The sequence below is a fragment of the Spea bombifrons genome, chromosome 1 (genome assembly GCF_027358695.1).
Source record: "Spea bombifrons isolate aSpeBom1 chromosome 1, aSpeBom1.2.pri, whole genome shotgun sequence".
NCBI lineage: Eukaryota > Metazoa > Chordata > Amphibia > Anura > Pelobatidae > Spea > Spea bombifrons.
The window spans coordinates 106,598,285-106,615,567 of NC_071087.1; the positions used below are offsets into that span (position 1 = coordinate 106,598,285).

The 17,283-nt window shown below is 38.7% G+C and overlaps 1 protein-coding gene across 2 annotated transcripts in view; it reads right to left on the minus strand.

The window, feature by feature from the left end:
- The window catches only part of SPIN1 (spindlin 1), a 29,411-nt gene that overhangs the window by 5,940 nt on the left and 6,188 nt on the right, over positions 1-17,283 (minus strand). For both annotated transcript variants that reach the window (XM_053467699.1, XM_053467706.1), the window contains exons 2-4: positions 6,435-6,662; positions 3,863-3,911; positions 2,731-2,984 (exon numbers count right to left, since the gene is read on the minus strand). In XM_053467699.1, coding sequence (XP_053323674.1) covers positions 2,731-2,984; positions 3,863-3,911; positions 6,435-6,486 — 355 coding nt within the window. In that variant the 5' untranslated portion in view covers positions 6,487-6,662. The remainder of the gene's footprint in view (positions 1-2,730; positions 2,985-3,862; positions 3,912-6,434; positions 6,663-17,283) is intronic.

Here is a 17,283-nt window from a genome sequence, read left to right on the forward strand (position 1 = left end):
GTTTTCCATACGCCCCAGCGGAAGTGCCAACAGCGGAGGTTGTCTACGCACACTGTGCAGACGTCCACCGGCTGTGGCCTCTCCGTCACAGAAGCAGTGCTGCGGGGGATCTGGATGCTAACTGTTAGGGATATTAATGAGACAAAATAGACAAAACCAATATTTTATCACACACACAAAATAACGACGCTACCAAATGTTGTAGTACCACATCCACAATATTAATTTAAGGAGATACCCTATATTTTATCTCCGATCCTAAATTCTTTCAGATCGCCGAAAATTATAATTCAAATTAGATATATATCGTCACGATAGTCAATCAAAAATATTATTTATTGTGAATACAATTTACGAGTCACACAGTGCATAATATAAAACACAAAATTCTTAAAACATGTCAAAAATAAATGAATCAATTCAAATACAGTATATTATCGATAGTTATCAATATGAATTGGTATTTTATGAGTCTAACACACAATTAATTTCCAGTCCACTCAGCAACCAAAAATTTATAATAAATCAGGGCAGTAATAAAGATATCACTATCTCTCTAATATTAGTTCAACTAATATTGTATACTAATGTATAAGAGTATTAGTGAGTATTAGTGAAGTTCCTAATAGATGCAAATAATGTCAAACTTCATCTATAGGTAAAAATACCTTTTCATTATTGTTATTATCACGGGTTATAAGCTGCAGTCTCACGAGCCGTCATATACAATAATGCAATATACTATTTCCCAGAAACAGGGAAGAGAAAATTCATTTCTATTCAGAATAATAAAACAATTATAATTACCACCACTTGTTGCTGTTGTCCAACTGGTCCTTGTAGAAGTTAATCCAGGTTCAGTGGCAAGAAATTAAGTGGGAAAAAATATAACTTTCTACAAGTTATATAGGTTAGAACGCAAAGTAACTCTAAGAGTGAAATATGGTGCCAGGATCTGAAGATTCCAATTCTCTGGGGTAAATTTGGTGAATAAGTCCGTCAGGGTCTGTCTATTTCAGGGTGCGTTTTTCTTTATTATTATTTATTAAAGACATAAGCTTTTAAAGACAGGGCTTATTATCATAGCCTCCACCTTTTAATTGGAATTCTCCAATCATAACGGTGGGTTTTACCCATTATAATTAGGATTTCTACTCATATTTACACCGTTGTAATTTCTTAATTTACCTGTGAGAGACGCTCTGGTCTAAGAATTAACTTAAAACCATTACATATGTGTTTGGAATTTATCCTTGGTCACCCTAATCGCCAAATGTTACTTCCTAGATAGCAACTCAGGTCTTGGTAGTCTTCCCATGTATCCCCCATTCCAATTTACATTCCTAAGGATATGCAGTGTCTACTCCTTAGCTTTCTCATGGAAGATCCAATTAATGTTATCATATATATACTGAAACATCTATATACATGAATACTCCTTTGTTCTCAATTATAGAGGGAACAAGGACAAAAAGGAAATAATCACTATATGATTAAGTAAAATAAAATGGCTCTGACTCCATTTTGTGTAAAATACAGAATATAGAAATACATGTTTTCGATGATAAAATATCTGACATAACCATGCTGCTTGCCCGCAGCTAAATGAGAAAAAAAAAACACCTAATTATTGTGTTTAGGTGTTTTGACCACAAATTACTAATTACTACCACGTCTATAAAATCAAGATTATAGGCATGCAATCTCCATATGACAAAAGTGGGGGAAAGAAGTGTGGCCTATATTCGGGCAAATACGGAATGTTATATTTATATATATTACATACACCTAATTATTGTGTTTAGGTGTTTTGCCCACACATTTCTAATTACTACCAGGTCTATAAAATCAAGATTATAGGCATGCAATCTCCATTTGACAAGTATATACTCTTAACTTTGCAACATCAGTTTGACTATGTCCCCAGAGCACAACGCAAGGTCCATAAAGACATGGCTTGACATGTTTGGTTTGAGTGTCCTACAAGGAGCTCTGACCTTAACCCTACTGAGCACCTAGGGGATCTCACAAACGTTCTTTTGGCTGAATAAGCACGAATTCCCAGACACACTCCAAAATCTTGTGGAAAGCCAGAAGAGTGGAGGGTCTTATAGCAGCAAAGAAGTGGGTTGGTTTCAACTCCAAATGAAAGCCCATGGTCTTGGAAAGGGATGTCCAACAAGCTCATATAGTCGTGATAGTCAGTGCCCACATATTTTTGATCATATAGTGTAGGGCTCGACAAACTCCTGGCGCCAGGTCGCCATTGCGATTAGAAACCACTTCATGGAGACCAGGGTTTTGCAGGGCTTCCATCATGAATCCAGCACACCTATGCTTTCATATGTTAGTCAGTGTGTGCACATGTGTATGGTGGTGTTTATCTTACAGTATGTCATTAGCATGAGTATGTGTATGTCAGCATATAGTGTATGTATTAGTGTATGGTGTGAGCATATGTGTACATGAGCATAGAATGTTAGCGTGAGTGTTACTGCAAGATGTTACAGTTTATGAGCATAAGATGTTAGCATGTGTCTGTTACTGTATGGTGTTAGAGTGTGCAAAAACACAATCGGAGAAAAAAAAGCTGTCTAATTTGTTGGCTGGCCCCTAGAACCAAACCAAATTTGTCGACTACTGATATAGTGTATATATATACATACAACATTCATATCATAAACACATTGAAGATTACAGTATTTAGGACATGTTCTTCTTTCTACCTACCAACTCTGTCTGGAAGAACTTCAAGAGCTGACACTCTTTCATCCTTATGAAGTTCTAGTCCATAGACGCAATCAAAGCCATCATATTTTATAAGATATAGTGAGGGGTTCACTGGCACTTGATCCAAAACAGTTCCTTTCCACTGAGTTATGGGCCCACTGCCTTCTTTCCAACCATGTTGTATTCTACAGCCAACTATATTTCTTCGCGGCTGTGAAATAGGTTTACTTGGTCCCATATTGCTCCGATGTTTTCTAACAACCATATAAAAAAATAAAAAAACTATCAGGCTAAATGCATAATCTTGTTTTTTGGTTTTTTTAACTCACACTTTAATCAATTTACATTCTGACATGCAATACTAACTTTTTATTAACTAAATGATGGTTAATAATTCAAAAGAACAAATGCCGTATTTCCCCATGTATAAGATGCTCCCATGTATGAGACGAATCTTAATTTTGGGGCCCAAAAAATATATATTTCATAAAGTTATTGAACTGGTTGCCTGGGTATGATATGAGTGTGATTGAAGTTAGCTGCTAGCAATTGTTAGCAATCACACTCATATCATGCTCAGGCAGCCACAGTACATGCACATCACTTTCAGCCTCCCTGCGCCCCCTACACACGTATCCATGCTATCTCACACACACACAAATATTCATTCATTACTGAACTGCAGATCTTCTGTTCCCGCTTGCAGACTTCCGTGGGGGCCGCCGTTTCCCTCTGCGCTGCTCGAACAGGAACAGGAACGGAGTCATGTGATATGATGTACAGTCACGTGACTCCACTGGGTTCCTGTGTCGCCTCAACGGATCAAGAGACGCTGCTGAGCAACACAGAGGTAAGCAGCAGGTCCCCTTTCCGGTAAAATAAAAAAATAAATCTACCACCACTGTATAAGACGCACCCAGTTTTTAGACCCCAAAATTTTCTTTAAAAAGGTGCGTCTCATACATGGGGAAATACGGTGTATTTTCTGCATTAAGAAATAGCAAATTCATACTTGCAAAACAAACGTTCAATATTTGAAAGCAGTAAGTTATTTTCAAGACTAAATTTCCATCAACCTCATATAGAGTCGATACATAAATAATTTTATCTAAATTAATGCAGGTAGTCTTACTTGTGAGAGGTCCTTTTCTTCATCATGTTTGCTGATACACCTGCATGTGCTAAGTAAATGAAAGAACACACAACGAACATTAGTAAAGGTTTCAAATAAACTTTTTTTTTAAAGCATGTTTTACAATACTTCCTACATAAAACAAGCAAGCCTCTTTCTTAATATACACAGAATATTAGAATCCTAAAGATAGAACTTTAAAGTATTAATGTAACTACTTTTTATAGTACGGTAACTCATTTTGTATTGTTCACAGGTTTAACTCATTTTACTGGCAGTGTACCCTTATACTGTATGTACGTGAATAGTAGAATAATAATACAGGAAACATTTATTAAATGGGGGTGCTGGAGACTGCTGGGTGGCAGACTTTTTCAAGAAACTCAGCAACTCATACTATTTTATAGCTTCCACTTTACTCAGGGCCAACGGTGGACAAATTCCAGAGAACCAGAGCAATCAACATTTTACTGCAGCTCTTAAAAATTTTTGGAAACATACACTGTAAGTAGATACCGGTATATCCTTTTAGGAGCTTTGCTGCCAAGCATGTTACTCTGCAATTACTCCTTACATGAAGATGGTAAGTATCTCTTCTATTCTAACCCAGAAAATCTGATATATAATAAAGAAAATGCATGTTTAATCCTCAAAAAGCTTTTAAAAGAATATAACGCTGTCATGAGACTGGTCGACTTTAAACCTTTTTCGATCTGATGTTAGAACCAGTATACAGGAAAAGTTATCTCATTCCACTAACACGAAGGGATCAGACATTGTGCCATACCAACTGCATCCCTTACCGTTATTTTTATAGCATATGGTATATACAGCGAAACATTTTTTCGCTTATGTGTGCATCACATCATGTGATGGTATAAACACAGTTTGTTGCACTGCACATATTACAAGAAAGCCCTATCTGTCATAAGTGTGAAGTTTTAGAAAAAGGAAAAAAAATAGAGAGGAATTGTGGTTAACAAGCGTAAAACAATAAAAGTCATCAAGGACATGTATGCAAATCACATATCTGTGTATCTGTACCAATTCCAACAGCTAAATTACTAGGCAAAACAAAACATGTAATTCAGAATCCAACACTGTGGATTTACTCCATCAAACCGTATATTTTGAAAACTAGGTATTTCAAATGCTGGTATTTTAACCCTTTCCATGCTAATTCTACCACCAGTCTTTGCCAAAGTTTGTGGTAGTAATTTTTTTTGTATTTTTTCGGGTATAAATCTATAGCTCCAGGTATACGTCACTATCAAACAACACCCCATTGTGTGTATAGCAACATCTCCCCCATGCATGAGTTTGTCTGGTGTTTGGGGTTAAAAGGCCACATTTGGGAAGTGCGCTCCCCCCACCGCCACCATTTTGGTCAGTCTGTGCCTATGCCCTATCTTTGAGCCTGGCCACTCCAATTTACCCCATCAAACCATTTTTTTTTTTTTTACATTAGACAGCCCTTCGGTATTTGAAATGCTTTTACTTTAACTCTTTCCATGGCAAGATTTTTGGGAAGATACAGCGCTTATTTTAGCACTTGCTCATAATAATAAACTTTATTTTATTTATTTTATTCTTTTTGCTGGAACTGGATGGTTCCTGATGCATAATTTTTTTTAAATGTTACCACTTTTTTTTTAAGCTTTATTTTTAAATTATTTTATTAAATATTTTACTAATCACATTGTGATTGGAAAGCTGGGCTCCATTGACTTGCATGGTTGAATGCAGTACCTGTATTCAACCTGCTAGTGGAGCCAGAGTTCTCTAGAGGGTCTATTATTATTATTATTATTATTATTATCATCATCATCATCATCTTGCGAGTGGCAAAATCACTCGTAGTGGCTGTTGTGACACGCGGTCACAGCGTGTCCTGGGGTGAGTGTTCGTTGTTGAAGAAAGCCTGGTGATCGAGGCATTTCAGCGACGCCATTGAAGTTTAGGAAGCGATCGTTGATCGCCTCCTAAACTCTTTTTGGCCCCTAATGCCGATCTCGGTGTTGCTGAATACCTCGATATCGAGGCATTACAGCAACACAGTTTAAGAGAAGAAAGTGATCATAGATCACTTTCTAAGCTTGTTTAATGAAATGATGTGCAAGGCATGTCATTGGTCGTTAAGTGACTGTTTTTACGTGACGTGCCTGACCCATCCATGGATGTTAATGGGTTAATCAGAGTGTGTTTTTTATGGGGGGGGGGGTCATTTTGGGTTTCGGCCAAGTGAATCCTGAATTTTCAGTCCAAAATTTTCATTTCGGTGCATCCCTACAAATTCCCTGAGGCTTTGCTAGAGTAAAGACACGTATTCCTGTCTGTTATAAGTGTTGAGAACCAGAGTAGTATCTCAAACTTCCACAAAGCATCTATGTCTTTGTAGGCACATTGTATAAAAAGGGCTCCATTGGGGCACTGATATAAGATGTAGGAGGCACTGGTCAACAAAACGGTAAATGGTAAAATTATCTATGCGAATTTAACGTTCAGCATTTAATGTAAAATTAAATGGGTGACTAAAAGTAATGATACATATCCAACTATCTATAGATCGTACCTGCATCAGCTCTGGGTCGATGAACTGCGGTCTTGCCAAATGGGGTCTTCATTCATCTGTGTATATGCGGGCAGCAAAGCTGCCAGACTAGGGTGAAAATCCTATTCTCTCCAATGTTGCTGGGGTAGCTCCAATCTATACAAAGAAATGGACCAATTTTTTTCCACCATCAAAACACGATCCCCAAAGACTCGCCTCTTTTCCACTCAAATATCGCGTTACTCTAATCTGAAAAGCAAAATAAAAATCATTAAAATGCTAAATAATACTCAACATATCTTGTCCGTTCACCAATCAACTAATAGCATATGCCTGTTAACTGCAGAGAGCAAGACAACCTGCACCTTCTATCTCTGTTGGGGACTCTTTTGCAGCTGAATAAATTATTGCACATGACAATATAGATGCAATGTTTTAGAAAGGCATGTTTATCGGTAAAATATTAAAAAGGAACACGCTGGAAAATTCTGGAAACCATGGATATCATTACAACAAAAAGTGGAATGTTAGTGCGATACTTACAGTTTATACAATTATACTTTCCAAGTACTGGCAGGGAAAATAAACTACCATTAACATTCTGCAACATTACGCATATGATAAATGTGCTGTACCTAGGAACAGTCTACATGTTGCTAAGGGCCGAGTGTATATATGAAATTGTAAGTACATACATATACAGGAATATACAGCCAAATAAATGATATTTGCACTTTCCTCCCTATAAATGCAAGAGCAAACAAATTGCAAAGATCCCTTATGCATCACCCCAAGCATATGTGCCTCGTTATTGAATCCCAAGCCTCATCATGCAATTACAAATCCAGTCTCAAATTTCATACTAATGAGAACTCTACACCCTAGAACATATAATAACATGTAATTTATTCTAGAGAGAGCACACCATTTCTCCTTGCTTGGAATGCCTTACTATATCACACCATAACAAAATGCCATGTTTATTTTTCGCAGTGCTCTCATCAGGAGGGCAGAGCACTTTGACTAGAGATCCCTTTGGGGTCTTTATACACCTCATGGAAGTTTATTGTAACCAGACAGCACCCAATGGCACGGTAACATCAGTGCATTCTTCAAAATGTTTTTAATTATATTTTTAGAAGTACATGTTCCTCTTTTTTTCAAGAAGGGGAATCTCTGTTCCTCCTTCTCGCCATGACCTCAATTTGAGCTGTACATAGCATGTGTAATAAGTTGCAGAGACATCAAAGAGCCCAGTATGTTCTCTACAGACCCTGAGGAGTGTTAACTTCAGACTGATGCTTCCTGCGGGGTTCGCATTGACAACGTCAGAGGGGAATGCCTGAACTGAAGAATGGGCATACAAACCCCATATATAACTGCACCCATGTTACTTTCAAACCTCAGGATAAAAACCCTAAAGAATTGAAAGATCATTGATCAGGCTGTAGACCTAAGGGAAAATGAAGACCAAAGAGCATTCTACAGAATACATAGATATTTAACATGATACAAAAGCACAGATAAACAAAAAGGTACAAAGATATTCAAGTGTTTGGATACATAAATAAATACAGTCTGATAAACAATTAGCCAATAGAAGCTGTATCACATCACCCGGAGAGTGTTTTCTAAGGGCTGCAGCAGTGTTTCCGGTACACGTTAAAGGAAAGTCATATAAATTTTCTATAATTTATGTATTTCTTCCTATACTGGTCTTCACACTTTGTTCACGTTCTAATATCACATCACCTAGGCACTGGGAACAAAAGGACATTCCTCAAAGCGCAGTGATTAAACAAGGAGGCCAACAGTCAGTGGCTGGAAGTAGAGTAATGCTCCGCATATCAACTATATGAACGGGTAGCAAAGAAGAAACCACTACTTGAAAGGAACCAAACAGCACATCTGGATATTGAGAAAAAGCAGCTAAGGTACTTTCATGTTAGCTTTTTGGCCCAAATTCAAAGCATTGTTTGGCACAAACATTACACGGACCATATACCATCTTTCCAGTCTAGAAGGGTGGCATCATACTATGATATCATTCATGAGCAAGGCCAGGGCATCTACCATGCAAATGTATGTATTCAGGGTATAGGGCAATATAGCATGGAGACCAGAAAACCTAACTAGGTCAGATTTTATCATAAAGTTGTCCAAAAAACAGATCCAGCATTCAAGCAAGGTATCCTCAAATGATGCCAGATAGCCTATCAGAAATACGGTTAGGTTATACAATAGATGCAGACACCAGAATGATGATAATCATGGCACGAGGGGTTCGCTGACAAGTAGATATTTGGTACCTCTATGTTTGTAATACCATGGGGATGTACGATTACAACCATTGTATATATACAAATATGTATATCAGATCAATGAGTGTCATAAAGTGCTTGGGATGCACACTCCCCTCTCATGTGACGCCAAATAGGTGGTCTCCTAGAGATAAAAATAGGATTCCCATAAAGTGGGAATCTGAGGGAAACAATTTCCTGAATTTCTTTTTGACAAACAGCTAGAGAGTCCAACAGGTTATTTTACTTTGGTATAGTGTAAACCTTCTGTGTTCTATCCTTGTTTTTTTTTGTATGTTTTCTAAGCACTGTGACCATTCTACTCATGTCAAATATAAATGAATCATGTCTTATTGCTCTAACTTTTAAATTCACGGCTTTCAGAGATAGCAAATTACCATTTATTTTTAAGCTAGACATTTTATGCCTTCAGCTAAATGTGTCTTTTGGGGCAAAATCAAAATGACATAATTAACTTTTGTAAATACTAAGCGTTGGAGCGGACCAGTGTCCACATGCAATACGGCAAGCTGCATATGTGCTCAGCCTGCAAACTTAGGAGCTGGAAACAAGCGAATGCATGAAGGGCAGGATTCTGCAGAATCAGTCAATGCATTGGCAAAAGGCCAAAACAGTAATTTAAAGGGTTCACTCGGTAATCTCATGCATTAACGTATGTATGATGGCTGGAGTGTGCCTTTAAAAAGATCATCATCTACGTACTACGCAGCCAACATTTTCTGAGAGTTTGTAGTTCCCAATCACCAAACCACCTTCAAAACAGCTTTATCCATATAGTGTAAAATCAGACATCGCTGAATGTGCACACAAACATTCACTAGAAACACCATTTTGGGCAAAGCAAAATTCTATGATTATGATCATAACAATCTATATAATATTGATACCATGACAAAATAATTCTAAGTACATGCAATACATTTAGAAATAAAACACTTACAAGCAAAATAATCCGACTTAAAAGAGCATTCATACCCAATGTATTCCTTATCAACAGCAATTGTCAATTCATAGATGGTACACCATAGTACAGGAAGAATAAAAACATAAAAATACCTTTGTGTAAAGGGAATACCTAGTGTGTTTGGCATCAAATTTCACAGTTATTATGAAAAAAATAAACTGTGGCACCAAAGGGCTGGAATTCTTTGTCCACAGGGAGTATCAAGATGTGTAAATGAGTTGGTCTGAAAATGTTGGCATTTCAACAAACACCTTGCCTACCCTATATAAAGCCAGTCCAGTACACTAAAGAGAATACAGACGTGAAAAACTCATCAGAAAACAAGTAGTATCTGGCACGTATTCTAAACAGGCACAAGCATGCGGATTAACAGGCTGGTATACCACTTTTAAGCTCCGTAGTTAGATTCCAATTAAGTGTTGTAGCCAACATAAAACAATTTGTTGTAAAATGCATGGTTATCTGTTATTTGATCAAATACTAAAGATGACTGAGGAACTCCTACACAATATATAGTCTGCAAAATAAAACACACTTCACTATTAACTAGGGCATATCCACGATTAATCCTATGAAACAGAATGGTCCTCAGTGTTATCTCAGGATAATATTTTAAAGGGTAATAGTAGAATATGGGACATGCTACTGGCCCCTGCTCATTTTGTAAGAAATAGCCATATCTGATTATTCAAGCTTTTAAAACCACCCTGTATCCACAGAAGCACTGACTCCGCTCAGCGTTTCCAGCATATAAATGATGCACAAGAACGAAGCTGAGCTGAACGAAGAGACCGTATCCATCAACGGCGCATTTATCACATAAAGAAAAATGATCAATATAGACCAGATGCACAAAGCAGAGAAAAAAAAACAACAAAATGCACTCAAAGCAAAACGCAGGAATGCAAATACAAGCCTTTTCCCTCATTCCTTTCGCCCAAGGATAACAGGATGGGTCACCTACAGAGAAGCAATTACTGCATACTGTAGAATGACCCACACATGCACAAGGGTGGAATCACCAGATTTATTAGCCCTTATTTATTAAGCGCTAACATATTACGCAGCAAAATACAATGTAAAGATGGGGTGGGCGTATCAAAAATAATGACACCTTAGATAATATTAAAAACATACATATAATCACAGTGTCACTTTATACAATACTAAAATGTACAGAATAAGCATTTAATAAAGTACTGTATTTTTTACCCTCCGTCAATACATACAATGCAGAGACAGCATCTGATCAGTGATGTCTTTACAAAGTTACATTCCATTATTTACTCTCCTGCCACGACAAATGTAGCAATCACATCAGTGGGGTTTTACAGATTGTGCTTCCTACATCATTGAAGCTGGACTGGGGTATCCGGGCAACACCAAGATCATTAAGACAGGCATATGGTTAGACAAGGCCATTGCCTTGTGCCAATTAAACAAAGAAAAAAAAAATTACGGGTAGGGTAATAGCCCAGATTTCACAAATGATGGCACGCTTAGCAGACCCTCTCACTGAGTGCTAAAAGTGACATGAAAAACATATGTAGTGGTACTGTAGCTCAGCTTCTGCATGCCTCTTCTTTGCACCAACTCTTGTGTACTTAATGTACACATAAGGCTTATGTTAAGGCTTATAGTTTTAAATTTAAATGTGGATGCACCTGTCACGAACACGCAAGCATGCGTGTGACTTGGTAGTAAAAGTTTTAAAATTCACTGTCTGCCCTAGACCGAAAATTGTGATAAAAATATCCACCCTTAATACCACGCACAATTAACTATAATGATATAACTAATATCATAACGCTGCCACCACCAAGACAATTTATAAATGGGGTGCCTTGCCTCCCCCCAACAATTAGACTAAAAACCCACACATTATACTTTAACACAATGATTATGTGATTTCAAATTACCAATAAAATGGTATAACCAGGTAACGCGAGTCTTTACCAGGCAAAAGCAGAACTTAATAATGGAATATCTAGTATGAACAAAAAATAGTCACAGTGCAAACAAAAAAACAGATGATAAAGAGATTATTTACACCAGATAAAAATAAAAAGGAGAAATCACAGAAAACCTAACTACTCACATGAATGATAAATAACATTTTTTCCCGTCCGTAGGGCTCCGGCAAGTAAAGAAGGCCCCTAGTAAGCACACTGACCAGTTTCCTCTCATTAAATGTATACTTTTTTCTGTTCATCTCGCATTTAGAAGCCGGCCCAGAGGTGGTATAAGTGGAGGGAAGGTGTACCTATAGGAACCATAAGTGACCTCCCCCTTGTGTGGTGGAACCATATCAGTCAAAATAACTCGTTTTCATTTTATTCTTCCTCCTGTGCTCGCCGCAGCAATAATTCCTGTGTGGTGTTCAACCAAATATAAAAATATCTCAAAGGTTCGTCTACTTTAACAGATATTTAATAAGAGACAAAAAAAACACAGTAACATACAATAAATGAGTGACAGCCCAACATACAATGCAACACTTTCCAAGACTAACCTGCAACCTAAAGGTCCAACATAACCCAGCACACCACAGACGGCACCATCCATGCAGGTTGGTGGACAAAGAGAGACTGAACTAAGATTTTGGATTCAACAGGCATACTGAATCACTGTAGGTGTGCCCTCGTTAACATATCAAAAGACATGTAATACAGGAAGAGTTCAACTGGCAAAAACATTGACAACAATACTTGTCTCCACATCCTGCATTTATTAATTTCTTGTAGATTATGAAGTCCATAGATATGTCACACTTGCTACTTATGACTGAATACCACGGACCTCACAATTTCTTCCAAACAGCTTAAGTTGCACTAGCCATATTTGTATTCTTTTTGTAGGGTGCGTACAGAAGGAGGTATGATTATGAATCTATGGGTTATTATGGATGTATGTGTTGGATATGACCTTGGAAGAAATGGTTTTCCTGACTGCTAGTGGTCACTTAGCATATCAAAAGAATCCACTGAAGGATTCAGGCATTTATGGTGGATTACACATCAAGTAGACAAAGATTTCACACCTTGCAGAGGGCCCTTGTTGGAGTCCCAGCTTCAAAAGACAAATTTATCTTATAAGACCTTACATGCCTACACAACTGAATTAACCCCTCATGCTGAAATTGGCCGTACCATCTCTACGAGGTAGCAAGTCCATGTATGCCACAAGTCAGTGTGACAGCGCCAATCAAGGAAAAGAGGCTACTGTTAATCACTTGGTGATCGATCTCCAGCATCTCTCTAAAGAAACATTAAAGTGTCATTTCCAACATGGAGCCAGCAGCTTAGCTGAATCAGCCTGTCACTACGGCAACAGGTTACAATTTCTATTGCAGATTCGACTTGTCAGCATGCAGGAACAATTGTCTGATCCCTCCTTACATGCAGGGATTCTCGTAAGCCAAACATGCAACACTGAAATATACTCTACATCCCAAAACTGCATAAAGCTCCTCTATGTTGAAGATGACAAAATTCACTAATATATATATATATATATATATAAAATCTCATTATATATACCGCCTCTTGTTGCTGGTATCCAACTGGTCCTTGTTGGGATACTCCAGGTTCATAGAATGTCCAATTAGCCAGGTGACAATGTAAAATATTGAGAGACAAAGAGAGAGAGGTCTTTGGTTGAAAATTTATCCTTAATATAACTTGGACAACGTGTATCAGCATAAAGCCCTCCTGTTTATTAGAACCCACCAATCGGATTTCCAAGTTCTACGCAAGATAATCAGTACGTTAATCATGTATGTAACATACTTTCACAAGTTTGCTACCATTACATAAAAATAAGGAGTGTTCTTGTCAAAGAAATGATTTAACAGAAAGAAAGCAAATGTCTGTTACACGTATGTACCAATTAATGGTTTTCTTATCAATTAAACTGATTTAATGTCCAACAGTCTTAGTAAACATTCCATTCAGGTTACATGATATTTGTTAAAATGTACCATTACAATTAGTTCTCCAATACCTGGTATACTTTACAACATTATATTTGAACTCAGATTACATGCTAGGCAAATAATCATTTATATATAAAATAAATTAATTTATATATCTTCCTCAACCTTGGGTCTGGGAGTTTGAGGGTTCTTGTATAGACAAGACACAATATAGTATTCTCCTATATAAAATACCAATCTTAATAAAACCAAATATAATGTGAAACAAGCATTATAACATGCTTAACATATAATACTAACTTAGTTACTAATTAGTTTGATATATTAGCACTTGAACCATTCTGTGGTACATTCCACTGATAAGCAACCCATACCCCCTTTTTCTCATAGCCATAAATTTCTTTTGACTATAAATTCGAATAGGGACATACATACTTAGACAGCTATTTCTTTGTTCTCAATGTATAGAGAAAAAAAATCTTTATATGATTTAAAACAAAGAACAACAAGTTAGCTTTGCCTCAATTTTGTTTCTGCGCAAGATTAATATGCTAAAATATCATATGCATATTTTGTAGCCAAAAATAGCATGCAGCCTGGTTTTTATGTTAACCCTTTCACGCCCAAGGTACCCCTCACATCACTGTGAGAGCTGGCAGGTAGTGGAGGTGGCTCCTACGTGGGCATCCTTGCTGAAGCTAATTGTGTGGCTCCAACTCAATGTATGATGCACAACGACAAGGTCAAGATGTTTTAGGGCTGTTGGATCAAGCATTAGAATGGAATGTCACATGATCTCTGTTCCTTTGTGTATGGTATTGTGATTGGTGGCAGATATGGATTTTCTACCATCTCAGAAACATGGCTTCCTGGGCTTTCCATGCATGCTCCCTAGAATTTCAATGGGAATGTTTTCCTGTCACAGGAGAAAATCGCCAGACCATGGAGGAGGCGGGGACATTTTTTCTTTTTCAACAATGCATATCACAGTACGTAAATATGAATTCTCCTTTTACAACTCTTTCAGGGAAAATAAACTATCCCTAAAAGTGATCATGGGTAGAAAAGATACAAATGGCTAGACTGCCCCAAAATAGTGATAAGCATGTATACATCATAAGCAAGTTGATGGCTCCAATCAGTAAAAAAAAAAAAAAAAAAAAAAAAAAAAAAAAAAAGGCAACACTTAATATATGACTAATATTGGTCAACAATACATTTATCAATGCCATATAACTAAAGTCTATAACAGAGCTATAACTGGAAAGATGCCTCAAGCAAATGACCTTGCACCTGCACACTCTCATAGCATTGTGGTTTAAATAGGTTCCAGTCCAAAATGTTGGTTTGCATCTTAGTACACACCAGCCATGACATGCACTTTAATTAACGATAGCTGAGAGGTGCCTTTAAATGTATGTCATGTTCCCCTTGCAAAGGCATGGGGGGGATCCGGCAGAATCCTCCACATCCGTTTGCCTCTTTGCTCACTCTCAGCTATTTTTTGTGCCAGAGATGCGTTCAGCTTCTTAGCTGGCAGTAAATATTATGATATGCACAAATTCTATTCATAGCTGTCAGAAAAGATTTAAGATGAGATAGATTCGACATGAGCACTATACAATGTTTACATTGCCAAAGCTAATCATTCCTCTTTCAATTGTTGCGTTGCTGCAGTTTTACATTCCAACTAGGGCTGCAACTAACGATTATTTTAATAATCGATTAATCGGCCGATTATTTTTTCGATTAATCGATTAATCGGATAAAAAAAAACAATATGCAAATTTTTCGTTTATTTAAAAGAATTTAATGAACTGGATGTTAAAAAACAACTTAAAATTTACATTAACATTCTTATTTTGTTATGATGTAATAAAAAACAATATTTTCAAAGTACAAGAACCCAAACACAATATTTATGAAACAAAATAACCCCAAACATTCTGAAAAGAGGTGGACTATTACTGTTCAAGAAACTTTGCCCCAGCACTTTGCACTTTGCACCCAGCACTTTGCACCCAGCACTTTGCACCCAGCACTTTGCACCCAGCACTTTGCACCCAGCCCTGGCACTTTGCACCCAGCACTTTGCACCCAGCACTGGCACTTTGCATCCAGCACTTTGCACCCAGCATTCAGCACTTTGCACCCAGCCCTGGCACTTTGCACCCAGCACTTTGCACCCAGCACTGGCACTTTGCATCCAGCACTTTGCACCCAGCATTCAGCACTTTGCACCAGCACTTTGCACTTTGCACCCAGCCCTGGCACTTTGCACCCAGCACTTTGCACCCAGCCCTGGCACTTTGCACCCAGCACTGGCACTTTGCACCCAGCACTTTGCACTGTGCCCCTGCACCCAGTCTCTAACTCTGCCCTGCACCCAGCCCTGCCCCCACATTCTGCCCTGCCCCCACACTCACACTCTGCCCTGCACCCACTCTGCCCTGCACCCACACTCACACCCTGCCCTGCATCCCCACCCCCACTCTGCCCTGCACCCAGTCTCCCACTCTGCTCTGCACCCACACTCACACCCTGCATCCCCACCCCCACTCTGCCCTGCACCCAGTCTCCTGCCCTGCACCCCCCACCCCCACTCTGCCCTGCACCCCCACCCCCACTCTGCCCTGCACCCCCACCCCCACTCTGCCCTGCACCCACACTCACGAACCGCTCTGTGCGAATGGAGCCACTCGCACAGAGCGAACCGCTCTGTGCGAATGGAGCCACTCGCACAGAGCGAACCGCTCTGTGCGAATGGAGCCACTCGCACAGAGCGAACCGCTCTGTGCGAATGGAGCCACTCGCACAGAGCGAACCGCTCTGTGCGAATGGAGCCACTCGCACAGAGCGAACCGCTCTGTGCGAATGGAGCCACTCGCACAGAGCGAACCGCTCTGTGCGAATGGAGCCACTCGCACAGAGCGAACCGCTCTGTGCGAATGGAGCCACTCGCACAGAGCGAACCGCTCTGTGCGAGTGGAGCCACTCGCACAGAGCGAACCGCTCTGTGCGAGTGGCTCCATTCGCACAGAGCGATTCGCTCTGTGCGAGTGGCTCTGTGCGATCCGTGCACATAGACATGAAGAATACTTACCTCCGGAACGCGTCACATCCGTCACGTAGCTAGAAGGCGGAGACTGCAGAGCGTGTAGCAGAAGCGGGGAACGCTCGCGGAGGTAAGTAAAAGGAGCCGAGTGCTCCAACAACGAATTGATCACTCGATTAATCGATAACGGAAATCGTTATCGATGATTTCCGTTATCGATTATTATCGATTTTATCGATTCGTTGTTTCAGCTCTAATTCCAACCACATATTGAATGCAGAAGGAGGTTTGCAATGGTTTTTAAGTCGCTGGCTGAATATATTCCTTATTCAAATAACTGTGTATGTATGAGCCATTTATTATTTTATGTTTATAAAAGGATACATATATCATATGTATTATATTAACTAAACAGTTTTAAAACCATTCTGTATATCGAAGGCACATCTACAGTTTATCTGTATTTTATCAATTGAGTGGAATCAAAGTTTATATCTATTAATTTGGTATATGACAGATTTTTGGAACATAAAAAAACCATTTTTCTTATGTAGGAATACATCAATCTGTCCATTTAGCAAGTTTTTTAGCGTCAG